General features: G+C 47.1%; 1 protein-coding gene across 8 annotated transcripts in view; it reads left to right on the forward strand.

Annotated features, from left to right (window-relative positions):
• Window positions 1-14,436, forward strand: part of LOC144720730 (uncharacterized) — a 275,382-nt gene that overhangs the window by 58,974 nt on the left and 201,972 nt on the right. For 7 of the 8 annotated variants that reach the window (XM_078597737.1, XM_078597744.1, XM_078597746.1 and 4 more), the window contains exon 1: window positions 45-182. The exons of the other annotated variant lie outside the window; for it this stretch is intronic. In XM_078597737.1, the coding sequence (XP_078453863.1) occupies window positions 111-182 (72 nt within the window). In that variant the 5' untranslated portion in view covers window positions 45-110. Of the gene's footprint in view, window positions 1-44; window positions 183-14,436 lie in introns of those variants that run through there. 8 annotated transcript variants of the gene reach the window in all.

Genomic DNA, 14,436 nt, shown 5'->3' on the forward strand with positions numbered 1-14,436 from the left:
CCCGCCCATCCACCCGCCCGCCCGTCTTCTCCTCGCCTCCCTTTTCGCTTGCCTTCCCTGCGTGGCTCTCCTTCGTTTCGGATACGGCTGCTGCTGGTGCGGCTATAACTATGAGCGAGGAGACGCCAAAAACCGCCCAAAAATCGGCCACCAACCCGAGGCACAGAAAACGACATCGCAAGGTAACGCGGCGGCAGCGGCGACGACTGCGCCGCTGCCGTCTGCACGGAGAGATTTGTTTATGTGGTCTTGGACGAGGGGGCTTTCTTGTAGCAACTGGTGTGGCTCGCTCCGTCACGCAAACCCTGTCCACTCCGTAAGTTCACATTTGCCGTGTGGATTTTAATGGGTGGGTTTTTTTCTCGTCGGTTTATTTTTTTCTTGCCACATAGCATTTTTTGGTTTAAAAGTATTTTCGCTTAAAAATTGTAATATTGTATTGGTAATGCTATATTAATTTTTGTGTGCATACCTATATGTTTATATTAAATGTATATTATTATTTGTACCATACATAAACGTAACTATGTTTGTGTAGATAGCTGTATGTAGTGGTGTGAATTTAATTGTGTTAATGCCACAATATATCTCGCCTACTTAAATGGAAAATTTCTCATTTAATTTTTTCATTTTAACATATAAATCCCTGTTCAAATGATAACAAATTAATTTCATGTTAAAATTCAGAACCGTGTTGTGTTTTACTATTGATTTTTCCAGTTATAAAATGCGATCTCCCTAATATTTTGAACAATGGACACAGAACGATATCGACAATGTATTTGAGAGATGGGAAAAAATATCAATTCCTGTCGTCAATGTTGGCGTCGACTCATTGCTCAATCGTGATAGCCGAGCATCTGTGTTGATGTTCTGAGCATCCCAGCTGTTTGATTGCTATATGCTACAGCGATGATATGCGCGATGTGTCATTGTCTAGCACAAAAGGGTGGTATGCAGCTGTTGACAGGTGACGAGGTTAATTCACAATCATACGACATCAGGGATAATTTGCATGTAAATAGCCTTGCTAACCAGTGCCTGGCAACGCAGCCCACAAACTGATGAGCACTCCTATCGGGACCCAAGGCTGGGGCTTGCATTGCTTCTGTAGCGTCGTGATGAGCGCACACGCTATCCGGGCCATCTTCCGATGTAAGGAAAACACAGCCTACCGACGAAAGGAAGCGCAGAGCGGGGTGCATTCAGAACGATAGGAAAGCAAATGGAGAGGAGTTGCCATCTGCCCGTGCTGTGGGCGAGTTGTCTCAGAGGTGCACATGAAATCGACGCTAAGCGTTGCCCCCCGCCCAACCGGCGCCCCCCAGGGCGAGCGGCGGACGTGTCCGCCCAGCGTTGCCCGCTCCTCGGTACTCCCGGCAGGGCAATCGGCGGCGCCTCCAGCCAAACCTGCTCTCGCGTGCTCACGAAGGGCACCAGGTGGGCAACCAGACCGTAATAGTGTCCGCCACTCGTTATCTTCAACAATTGTACTCATCAAATGCCATCTTTGCCATTGAGCAGATGACCCAAGCTATTGCAGACGAGTGATGTATTGGCATGATCATCATCATCGTTGTTGTCATCGTAATCACTATCAACATCATCATCATCATCATCAACATAGTTTCCATCTTCATTAACATCATCGTAATCGTCGTTGATCATCAATAAGCATTCTCGTTCTGAAGCGAGGTTAAGAGAAATGAGGCTGTGCCCTGGTGGTTACCCGATGAAATGTCGCCGGTGCATGATGCAACAAGCAGGCACCTCCACGTGTGACACGCCGTCCAACATTCAGTGGCGGCCTCAACTCTCAGCAAATCCTGCGGTCGCCCCAACCCCACGGATAAGCGGAGAAACCTCGGAGTCTTGCACAGGCGATCATGGGTGAAGGAGCAGAGCCGGGTTTGTATTTATGAAGCGATGGTCAAAAAGGGAATCAGTAGTCGTAGTTATTTATGGAAGGCCTTTCAGTAGAGTTGGTTCCATCTGCCCTTTGACCGGTGGTGGACCTGCAGGGTTCAAGCAAGGGAAGTACACACATGTCAAAAGTTTGTAGCATCAAACATATTTCCTGGCATCCAAGAGGCCTTGGTATAAATAGTGCTGCGTCCAAAGGGCCGTGCTTTCCAGAGGGGAAGGGCTGCGAATGTGGGGATTTAGTGAGCGGTGGGTGTGCGGTGTTGAGAAGTGACGAGCAGGCCAGACCGGTCCTATCGGTTTCATTGCTGGAATCTATTTTCACTTTTGCTTTTTCATTTCTCGCTTTGGTGATCGAGGTCACTTGCATGCAATACTCTGTCCCGGTTTCTTGTGTTCTCACCCACAAACGTCCTTACTCTCATGGAATTCATCAGCAAGCACACACGGTTCTACCCATCATTGCCTCGGGTAGTTACGTTGTGTGTAAACAAAAAAAAACATTTTACGGTTGAAGAAAATGTAGAGTCACGTCTGGCATGCGGTGCCCCTTGTGCCCTCTGGGGACTATTTTTAGTCGGTCGATTCATTATTTATAAGCAGGTGAATGTCCATTGGTACAACGTGTTTTTCTCACGATGGAGAGATGTACGCGGGATATTGTGACCGGCCTCTGTTTATGAAGATAAAGGGAAAAAAGGGGGGGGGGGGGGGGCTTGCGCGTTGCTCGCTTGTTTGTGGCCGATACGCGGCACAGATGTCGCAATGGATAACGTCGGGTTTTTTTTTAAGCCATTTTTTGTTTATTTCAGCTGCAGTCTCTGTCGGTGAACATTACAGGATTTAGTGCTCTGATTTTTGGGTCGGAGGCTTTCAAGCGCCAAATCATTGTGTTAGGTGCTATTGTACGTACATTAACGGCAGACAATTACCCATACAGCAACACATTTGGGACGGCTGCCATACAGCATATTGCTGGCACGGCCACTGTGATTGCACCTGTTGCTCTCCCAGTCGTCATTCCTACCCTGTGGTTTTTCTGCTGCTGCTCTTTGTGCGTCGATTGGTGAGCGTTCCATGTTCCGCATTCCACGTTAACGCGGTCCGTGTTTCGCGATCCGTCCGAGATTTTTTTTATTCGCTGCTCCTGTGATGTTTTTCTCGAGACTCCAGTGCCGGGCTGTGAGCTGACAGATGGCTCTGTCTTGCCGAGTGCGATGCGGCCAGAATACATCCGGAAAAGGACTGCCCCTTGGCACCTTTCGATAACTTTAGGAAGTGTTCATCCCGAATTAAATCCCGAAGACGAAATTAATAAGTATATATATACACAAAGGCAATCATACATTTTGCACGGAGAGTTTTATTTCGTAATCCAACAAAATCACCAGTTTTTCATTGCAGTGAAAAAGAGGCAATTTTTTTAGCTAATAGTTTTTTTTTATCACGTATTTTATGTAAACAGTTACCCCTGTCATTTTTTTGTACCATGCGTGTGAAAAATAGTGATGCTTACATTAAATTATGGCAGTGTAATAAACCAGTCCATTAACTTTTATTAACATTTTCTTTTAAAACCTCTTGTGCGTGCCTACTCCGGCGCTTGTTGTTGAAGTCTGTAAAATTAGCGTAATGAATCGTAAGTTGTGACGCTACGGTAAATATGACACTCGTGCTAACTCCACTGATTAAACTAATTTCTCTTCTCGGTTAGGCTTTATTTTATTTTCCGAACGGCGCGATATCAACCACACCCCCCACACCCCGCAGGGGACACTGCTCGTGGACGCTGGCGCGCGCGCGGGGCGCGTGAGCGAGGGGCGCGTGAGCGAGGGGCACGCCACCGCCGTGCGTAGACCGTGGCGATGGTGCGCCGCGACGCGCGGGGCGGCACATCCTCGCGCGTCGATACTGATTCGCGCTGTCACCATGAAGGACGCGGCCACCTCTCTAGGGGGACTCTCTCCTCGTGCCCCCCTCCAAACCTCCCCGACCGAGCGAGGCACACGGGAAGCAACGTGGGCGGACAAGTGAAGGGACAATAACAAACAACTGCAGTGTTATTATTATTAATGATAAAGTGGCGATAGCTCACTCCTGAAATTACATAAGCCTCACCAGACCCAGACTGGTCACCGTTGCACACGAGATGTTCCATCTCAAGGCATTATCCAGATGACGTATTTGAATTAATGAAATTGCCTTCGTGGTTGATATTGAGAAAATATTCAGAACAATCTGTGCATAGCAGAACAAATCCCCCCCCCCAAAAAAAAAAAAGTTACAGAAAATGGCACGGGAGAATAGTTCACGCTGGTGAGGATTGGCACGCATCTGCACCTGCAAATTAATAACGTGCATCAAACATAATTTACAAAATAGGATTGCATTAAAGCTTGATTAATTCCTGATGTAATCTTATATATTTCAATTATGAAAAAAATTGAAACCACTTCCAGCTAAGTGTTCATACTCTATCGCAAGGAGCACGAAAGGGAAAGCCCCTATTCTTCATCCTTGCAATGAAAGGCAGGCAGAGGTGTTGCTGCACTCCTGAGTGTGGCATTTGGCAATCTAATGTAATCACTCCACTGATTAGATTAGGTTTATAACACAGTATTTATTGCCTTGGTACAGGGCATCAGCTGAACGTGGGGCAAGCTCTTATGTGCTTCATGCATTTGACGAGCATCCAACTCGGGATCCAAAAGTGCTAACAAAGCTGGTGTGTTTTGTTGAGATGATTTTTTCAGAGCCCTCGAACGTAACGTGACATCTTTTGCCACTGAAATACTGTGATGGCCGACCATTTCCACCTTTTCAATAAAAGGTACGATTGCGAAAGCCCATTTAATAAATTGGCCGCACGCTTTTAATAGCCGGGTGGATGCCTTTGTGGCGTTCATAAATAATGGAAATAAAAGAGAGAGAGAAAAAGGCCACTGTCTTATTTGGCTATGGCCTCGTCTGTTAGTGTTTGCGAGCCGCAATGTCGCTGGTCATTTGGGGGCACGGTTGGAATAATTTTTGGGAGAAAAAAAACATTTGTATTGTACCAGGTACGGCCCACTATGCTACAGAACTCTTTTTCATGGCCGAGGTACAAATTCAGCCACAGTTTTGTGTTGTAAAAACCCGATGGGTCCGCTGAACCCTGAGATGCTGGCGGAATGGTTGATACAGCTGGTGTTCGCTGCGATGTGAAACGTAAGCCCCCACGTTCACATCCCATAAAGAGGGAACAAAACATCGTTACCATCCTTTGCTTGGTTATCACCGCTGCTCGCCTATTTGTCATCAACATCAAGGGCACATCATAGACACCAGCGGTTTCGTTTCAATGACAGTTGTCAAAATATAGTCGCGCAACTTAAACATGAAATGTCATTTTTTTTATCCTGGCATTGAAAGTATTGTTATAATCTGTGCTTACGTTGAGCTGTTTAAATTATAATGACAGATGACAGCGCAATTGACGTTATTAAAAAAAGGCACAGCAACGTTATCTCATCGTGTCCTGCAACGAAAACAAATCTGATTGGATGTGCAGTGATTGTTATTTACGATCGCTCATTCGGGTTATGTCTTGCGTAACCTATTTGAATTTTTTTACATTTTTACTCTTTCATTGCATGATGGTGGGGAAAAACCTGAGGGAGGGCTCTAGAGAGTTGCCTCGTGTTGCCGTTGTGCCTTGCCCATTCAAACTAAGAAGCTGTCATTCCTGTCAGCATGTGTGGATCTGCTTGGGTACGCTTGCGCAGCTGTGATTTAAAAAAATTTCCTTCCCCGTCCCATGGGATTTGGCACCTAACTGTGGACCAGCTCTTGTTAGCCTTTAGAAGTGCTCATTAAATCGCACACGTTCCAGAAAAGGGGCGGGGGTGAGAGCAAAAAAATCTAAAGGTTGGGGGTTGAAGAAAATCAGAACGTCTGGATTATTTTTTTTAACAGGCATTAGCTTCCTTGAAAGTAGAAAGAGTCTCGGTCGTGTTAGAAATAATCAATAGCAGCCAGGGTGTGCGATATCACTCGCACGTTCATAAGTTGCGCCTAACCAGACTGGCAACGTGCACAGGCGAGGTGGCAATGTGGCGCCACGGTGTTGGAATTACGGAGTTTCAACCGACGTGTCGCCTGCATCTCATGCGTTTCCCGAGGATGCACCGCCACGTTTCGGCGGCGTGGCCCGAGTTTGTGTTGCGCGCACCGCGAGGCCGCTCCTCGTCCAGATCGCTGGAGAGCCGCGGGCCCCACGGGGGCACCTGAGGGCACCGTCGTCTAATCAGATTGCATCTCCAGAGACAGGAGCCAAGGAAGGTCATTTGCACGAGAGTGCGATGCAGATACGGCAACGGGGAGATAACACGCGGACACGGCACTCTCTCAGGATGCGGCGATGGGGAAGATCGCCGCCTGCCCCCTAATGACGTTCTATTGGCACGCTTCTTTTGGGGAGAAAGATCGACGGAAAAAGGGAATCGCCTTCACGTTTGCCAACGTGAACGCAGCATGAACTATTCGTCGGTCAGAACTATTATTTTGTGAAGGCAATCGTGTTTAATTGTGCACGCCGACATTTTTCTACGCGCCGCTCAGACTGATGTGAATAAATGCCGCTTGTAAATTGAAAACTCACCCAGGTTTCAGCTGCGGAACAAATGTATCAGGTTTTGCGTGCTGCTGGAGCGTGAAGGATAAAAAATTGGTCTTTTGTTTTTCACACGGCACTGCATATTTTGCACATTTTCCCATGCTAAGTCATGCAGAAGGTGTGGTCTTTGCGGTTTCCTTTGATCATCATATTAAAGTTTTTTGTTTTTCTTTACATCGAACATGAAATTTCCGCGATGGCAGCGTGGCGGCGCATCTCTTGCGAGGTCACAGGATGGAGCCGGTGATTGCGGGAACGGTAAAAATTTACTCGACATCGCTCGCTTTGTTTCTGAGAAATCGCGTTGACCGAAATTCACGCCGACAGCCCAGCAGATGGGAAACTCCGCAATACAGTGAACATCCCTTTCTCTTGTTGACACGTCGATCACATAAATTAGCATTGAGCATCCCGTTTAATTGACACTTGTACAGAACAAAGACAATTGGCGTTTCCACACCCACCCAATCATAGCAAGAGACTGTGAGCCGCACGGGCGCTTGCTGACTGCACATCAATTTGGAGCTGCAAATCTGTCCGTGCATGAAGGGTATCCATTAGCCAGCAATGTCTCCGCTCGCATGAAAAGCACACACATGGGCTCGCATAGAATACTCGCCGGGAATTCGCATCCACATTAGCGGGGGGGGGGGGAGTGGTGTGCGCATCTGTGTCCACGTAATCAAGTCGGTCTTTGATGAGTCTCCGTGCTCGGTTGTGGATGCGAGGTTTCAGACTGTACACCATCATGGGTTCCTTCATTCTGCGATGACCCCACTTGTGTGTAATTGTCCATGTCGATGCCTTTCCACTCGTAGCACTCGACCATGAAGGAAAGACATTCCCCTCATTTGCAACCTTCGGGAAAATGTAGCACAACCCCCGGCTAGGCCTCATGTGCGACTTCACTCATGCAACGGCTGGAATGGCTGGCTGATAAAAAAAAAAGTCAACCTGCAGCTTTTCAGACTTTTGATGGAACATTTCGATGATGTCGAATTATGGTATGAATGGGTAACACCACAGTTAGTCGGCCGGCAGCTTGTTTGTGGTGGGGTACGGAGTGTGTACTCCCACCTCTGCCAAATATGTCTGGCCAGAGTGGAGAAGTAGGCCAAATCCTCCCTTAGAGAGGCTGTCTAGCGCTCCCTCGAATGGAAGCCCTTCCTCCAGCAGTGGCGTGAGCAAGAACTTGCAGGGCTGTGGCTTTACTTTCTGCTTCTGAGAGGGATTTCCTGTAATAACGTCCAGCTCATTAGACAAGACAAGTTACATTACATGACGTGCAATGGGAACCACGAAAGATTCGAAGCCCAAGAATACAGTGCTGTGAAAATAACACTCGATATCTCTTGACTTCTGATATGCTTGCCGTTTGCACCCAAACGGCGGGAATTAGAGGCAATTCTGCATTTCCGTTACACGGGGAACTCGGTCTCCTCCCCTCACGAGAGCTCCATGGGCTCTGACCGTCCCCCTCTGGAGGAGGTGGCATTTGCTGGGAACCTTGGCAGTCTCACCACCACCACCACCACGGCCATTCACTTCCCAGAAACCCCCCAGTGTGAACGACAGCTCTCATTTTTCACGCGGATGTAAAATTGGTGTGGGGGGGGAGTTAGTTTAGTTGACATTTTTGATTAATTTAATCCCCTGACGACTTCAGTACGGATTCCGACGTGGCGCTAATTCCTCGAAATCTACGTCAAATGCGTTGCCATTCGAGCAATTAACGAGCAAAGCTTTTCAAGCAGTGAGACAGGAATTGTATTCATCTCCGCATTTGATTGTTGCTAAGCTGTGTATCGTCTTTAAGTAACCTGATTGTGTATATACGTTTTTATTTATCAAACATTTATTTAAGTCAAAGGGTATAAAAAACAAATGTGCATAATAAACGAATTAGCCACACACAGGCACAAGCATGGCACGTAAACACACGGTAGATATAACAGTACCCAATTTATGTTTACTGATGACCCTTAATTTCACAATGTAAATGCATTCACTGTCTTTACTCTTCATAATGCATTGTAAATGCGTAACAGAAAGCACAGGGCTGAGTCCAAGGCAGGCATATTCTGTAAACACTCTGCGCCGCCGCTTGCCCAAAACAATCATTCAAAGTCACTCGGCGCATGTGCAAATGCCAGTATAGGTGAAATATGGTATTTATTATAAACCTGCCACCTCCGCTGCCCTCCGCCCTTCTCACAGCTCATCTGTTTAAGCAGCCGCTTATTTTTAGCGTGGCCGGCAGAACTCGTTTGGCCCTCTGGAAATCCGCCGAAGCGGAGGACGGGCGACGAGGCTTTGACCCGCCACCGCCGCCGCACACTGGCATCCACCATCGCTGTCCTGTCGTCCTATTGGATTGCGTTCATTACGCCGCAGCTGCAGTCTGGGAGAAAAAATTCCCATCGCAATCAGTTCTTAATTGAGCGTAAAGAAATAACATTAGCTTCTAACTATATCCTGGTAACGCACGTGCCGTGCGCAATTTTTTTTAAAGCATGATCGCGCTGATAAAATTAGTCCCTCGGAGGCTTCGGCTGAAGCAAGCACATCTAAAAATGTCGCCATCACGTCTCACTGATGATTTAACTGTGAGGGTCTTCCCGTGCCCACCAGCGCAGCACAGTCCAACTTGAGTAATTACCATCAAGAATAAGTGGTCGTTCTCATTCATGTTAACTCTGATCTATTACGCTTTTCAATCGTGCTGTTTGTGGCTGGCCGCTTAATCTTTTGCAACTTTGGGTCTGTTCTCAGCAATGATAGATTTTTGTAAAAAAATCTTAGTTTCATGATTTTCATTATTTTTTGACAAAACGTGCAGATGAAAGTACACACCGACACAATCCCACACTCGAGAAACACGTTGCTGAATTGTAATCTTCCAGCAAATGAGGTCAAATAAGAAATCCAATGGTATTGCATTTCCATTTCTAAAGATTTCTCCAGATGTTTGTTGACTGAAAGGTAGAAATCTAATTTAGAAAATAAAGTGATGTGTTACGTTATCTTTGATGTGATTGCTTGTCATGTGGATATAATATGTGTATCCATCTGAACCCATGAAAGACATTCAAAGGTCCTTCCGTATATCTGCCTCCCATCTCCCAGTGACCTTGTAGTTAAAAAGGTGTTGTATTCTATATATATAAAATTAGATATACATGATGCAGAGTGTGTGGGAGTCCAAGATCCATTGTATGGAGTGTCAACCGACATAATAATTGTGCATTTTGGTCATTTAGCAGCTGCTCGTTTGGAATCTCAGAGTAGTGATTCATGTAACGGCGCATCCCATGCGCATATTCACCAAATCGGACATATCTGAGCCTCGCCCACAATCTCGGCCGTCAGGCCATCGTTGTGTAAATCACGCACAATGTATTTCCCTGTTTAAACTGTGCGCGGTCGTTTTGCGTTTAGGATTCTACTGGCACATTTTGCCTTCCTGAGCTTGGACATGTCTGTGTCTGAACCTCTACCCCGGTGGCTTCTTCAGCACTGTGGCTCATCCACGCTAATGCAGTGTTAAATGTTTTTTAAATGCAGGTTACGAGCATGAATACAAATATGCCAGATTGCCGACGATGATGGCGTAGAAAATGGTACGCTCACTCCGGTTTAATTTAATGGACCCTCCGTTTCCTCGCTCTTCAGCTCCCATGGAGAATGCAGGCCCCTGAGAGCTTGAGCTCAGACTGTATAAAAGAATTTTATTGATGAGACATCACCTTGAGCCATGGGCCATCAATAGAAAAGGCACAAATCCGCAGATTGGCAACCCGGCCGAAGACCGTGTTCCTTCTAGCCCATGGCGCCCCACCACTCGCTGTTGAGCCAGCTAATCCACACAGCACCCCACTCCTCTTAGCGTCCGCATTCGTTTGATTCAGGACAATTAGAGCTCTCCCACCCCCCTCTCACGGACGTTCTTTCTCTCATCTGAGTTTTTAACGAATAAAATAACCATAGAATCACATCCTGTACTTATGTATACATTGTGCACTTAGCGGTAATGAATGCAATTCCGAGCGTGATTTTCCACCCAGTGCAGTTATAGTGAGTACGTTGGATATTTCGTAATTGTTTTGCCTCTTGCGTTTTATTTATGTATATGCGTTGCGCCTTAGTGAAAAAAGATGTATTAAAAGGGTTATATGAGTGGCGTTGCCATCGTGTAATGGTGAGCACGCCGGACTTGCAATCCAGAGGTAGACGCTTGGATCTCCCGGCGTGCCAGGTAAGACAATGAAAACGTTTCTCAAACCCCTCCGCCCCACCGCTGTCCACCTGTGACAGTCTTATCAGTGGGGGGGGGGGGGGTAAAGTTGGGGTACTTTCACCTAATCCAAGACAGCTGGAAGAGGAGGCCACATAGCCTCTCGGGATCTCCTGTCGAGCTTATTACAGTGGAGAGGCCCTTCAGCTGCCGGTGGCACGAGCAAGACATTGCAGGGATGCCCCTTTACCTTTTACTCTCGAGCGTGAGCCTCGTAGGGAACAGGGAGGTGGAGTTGATGGCGTAAATCTTTACCATCGGATGAATATTCTAACCGCGTCAATTTCAGTTGAGGCAGCATCAGTGCTCAGCTTGAGTTACATCAATGCGATTAGGTGTCAGTGATGAAAGACAGGGGACATTAGTCCAACGCACTCACTAGGTTGTGATCGTGCAGTGGTGTGTGCCGTGTGGCCATACGGTCGTATGCGCTGATTTCTAAGAGGGCTCTATCAACCACGTGGGCCATTGTATTGAGGTCATTTGTTGTCTGAGCAAACTGGGTTGGTACGGGTCGCCTGCCAAGGGCCGCACACACGTTCCTGCAATCCCAGGTTGAGGGCCTCCCTTGATCATCAGTGACAAAATAAAGCAGGGCTTGTTCTGGGAGGAGCGGGGGGCGGGCCTCTTTTGTGAGAGGCCCAGGGAGAATATCTCCCCACCCCACCCGAATTGTCTCTCTGCCGATTGTTTCTTCACTTTCACAGACTGAGCCTTGCTCGCATGTCCAAAACGTACGTTTAAATTGGTTTGACGCATACAAATGACTAAATATTGAAACATTTGAAACAAAATACAAATTAACGTTGCAATAATTATAATCCACATGACGCACGCAACATTAAAATTCTTCGTTTCAACCACAAAGTGAAGTGGTATTATCTCTGTAAAATGTACACACGATTCACAGTTTTTTGGAGATAATTTTACCACTCGTTTGGGGAGCATTCTGGATGTAAAGCTTTTGTAAAAAAATGGTTTCCCACTGAAAGAAGCATTCAGGTAATGCTCATCTCAATGTTCACAGCCCTGAAGTAGTGGTCGAAATTCCACAATCCTCCTGGCAAGCGTGGGTCTATCCATAGGACAACCACTGTTGACTTCTCCACAAAGTGGTACTTATTTTATCGACGCCGCTAGTATGATGGACTGAGTCGGTTTCCAAATCGGATTAAAACTAGCAACCTTCCGATTACAAATTCCAACAAACAGTATCCTCATTTGTGCAATTTCTTCGTTCATTATTTTCTTGGCATTACGTAACGCTTCAGTGGCCCTGAGAGGTCTCACGAAGGCCACGTGGTAAATGACGGCGCAGGAGTAAATGTCATCTCCACCGCCTGCGGTCTATTGTTTAGATGGGAAGCAATTAAATGGGGGGGAGGGGGGGAATGTAATGTCCTTTTATAATAAAACACGTAAGGGGAAGGCAGACCTTGGTGGAAAATGTATTTACCAAGCCGCTATGCTAGCGATGTCCATCTTGGTGTAACGCGATGCTGTGTTGTGACCGCCCCTGACGAATGAGTGCGGACTCTTCGAGTAGCGGCGGCAACGTTCACTGTGATGGAGAGGCTCATGTGGTCGACTTGGATGAGCAGAGGACCTTGCTTGCTTTCTAATGAATGAATACATGTATTCCTTAAATCAGTTGTTATTTCCTGCGGCAGCAAGAGTTCCCATTGTTGCCTCCTTGTTTTTCTTTCTTCGTGCAAAAGCCAGCGGCTTCATTATTAAAGCCTCGTGTAGCGACGGCATTGCTGTTTCTCCTGGTAATGAGCTGGTGCATAGCAAAGCCTACGGCGTAGGTGTTACATTGAATGTGTGTTTTATGTGTGTGTGTAATGTGCTGTTTGAAAGAAGATTACTGAACGAGTTTCTTATATGTGAAATGAATGGAATGCCAATACTGTTTACTATCAGCGGGCTCTTGTATCGGTGTATGAAGGTTAGCCTGACGCCTTTGGAAAGCCTGTTGGGAATGCACGGTGACTCACTGTCTTAGCACTCCTCCCCCCACCTGTTGTGTCGCTCGCAATGCTTGCGGCTCGTGATTTGAATGCCCGTTTTGATCTTGTGTTATTCTTCGTATCCAGAGATATCCGGCTCATTTCAACAGCCGTTGCGAGGCCGTTGAAACAACGGTGCAAGTTTCTTAAATACTCCTTCCCCCCCCGCCTCTGTCTACACAGCAGCATAAATGATTGGCAGGTAGCGTGTAGTGGGGTAAAGTGTGGGAACTTACACTTCTTGAAAGACGTCTGGCCAGCGTGGAAGAGCAGACCAAATTCCCTCCGGCGGTTGGCTTCCAGGGCTCATTGCAGTGAGTGGAGGCCCTTCTGGCAGTGGTGGCACAAGTGAGGAGTTGCAGGGCCGCGCCTTTACCCTTTTTGCACTTCACATCGTGGCGGGCGCGTCTCTGTTGGCACTCTACACGCAGCTGAACCATCCGAACGTTGTGCTTCAGCCTTCTCACTGCAGTAGGATGACGTGGGCACCGTGGGCACCGTGGGGGCAGTGTGAGAGGTGCTCTTTCCCGGTGGCGTGATGCCACAAACCAATAGTAGGTGTGCGACATTTGCTGGCCAAAGTGTTGGCACCGCTGCTTGCAACTGAACCATCCTCTACCAGGGACAACTAAAACACAACAGATTCGACAACATCACTATGCCTCTAAATGTGGAAAAATATATATATAATCCATGATACGTTGGGCAATGACCCTTTTTCTGTTGCAGTCTGGGGTGATGTTGCTGTGTGTAATGCCAATTAGAGCAATATTCAGGGAATTATTCAGCATTGGGAATGCAGAAGAAACCCATGCAGAACAAGGGGAATATACAAACGCTTCACAGAAAGGCACCGTGAGTCAGGGAATGGAACCCAGGGCCTTGCTGTGAGGCACGAATGCTTCCACTGCTTGGGTCCTGCCGCCCAACTCTATGCTGGACCATCACAGAAATTAGTCTCGACACTCAATGAGGCTTTCCTGACTAAACAAATACACTACCCTATTACCAGCTCTCGCAATTACGAGAAGCTCGCTCTCCTTGAGCGAAGCTCCCTCAAGTCCAAACCCTGAGCCAATTCCTGCTCCATGCTGTCCAGCTTGGGCCAATTGGTTTGTGCCTCTGGATCCATGAATAGTTCTGTAATTGAAGCCTTCTGTCACATTTAGAGCAGCAAAGAGCTGAGATCAACAGGGATTGAACGCCACGACATCCTCACACTGAACTCTGAGCATAAAGGAAGCACTCGAGGTTAGACCCTGTCATCTGCACAGACAGAAGCTTAATGCCGATGGATTTGTGGTTGAAGCCAGTTCTCGTAATGATGCAGAAAGTGAGGCATTATTGGATCAATAGTTCCACCACATCAATGGTTAAGATGCATTAACAAAAGGTAAAATTGCACCCTTAGCAAATGCTCTTACTGCCAGTGGGGAAAAAGGCCTCTTTGCATCACACGTGATGTGTGTCCCGTGGTCACTGATCCTGCAGGCATGGGTACTTGGGGCCTCTCTTGCAGGAGGCGTTTTTTTATGCCGAGAGGATCACGTGAGGTG

The sequence above is a fragment of the Lampetra planeri genome, chromosome 9 (assembly GCF_965212315.1).
Source record: "Lampetra planeri chromosome 9, kcLamPlan1.2.h2, whole genome shotgun sequence".
NCBI lineage: Eukaryota > Metazoa > Chordata > Hyperoartia > Petromyzontiformes > Petromyzontidae > Lampetra > Lampetra planeri.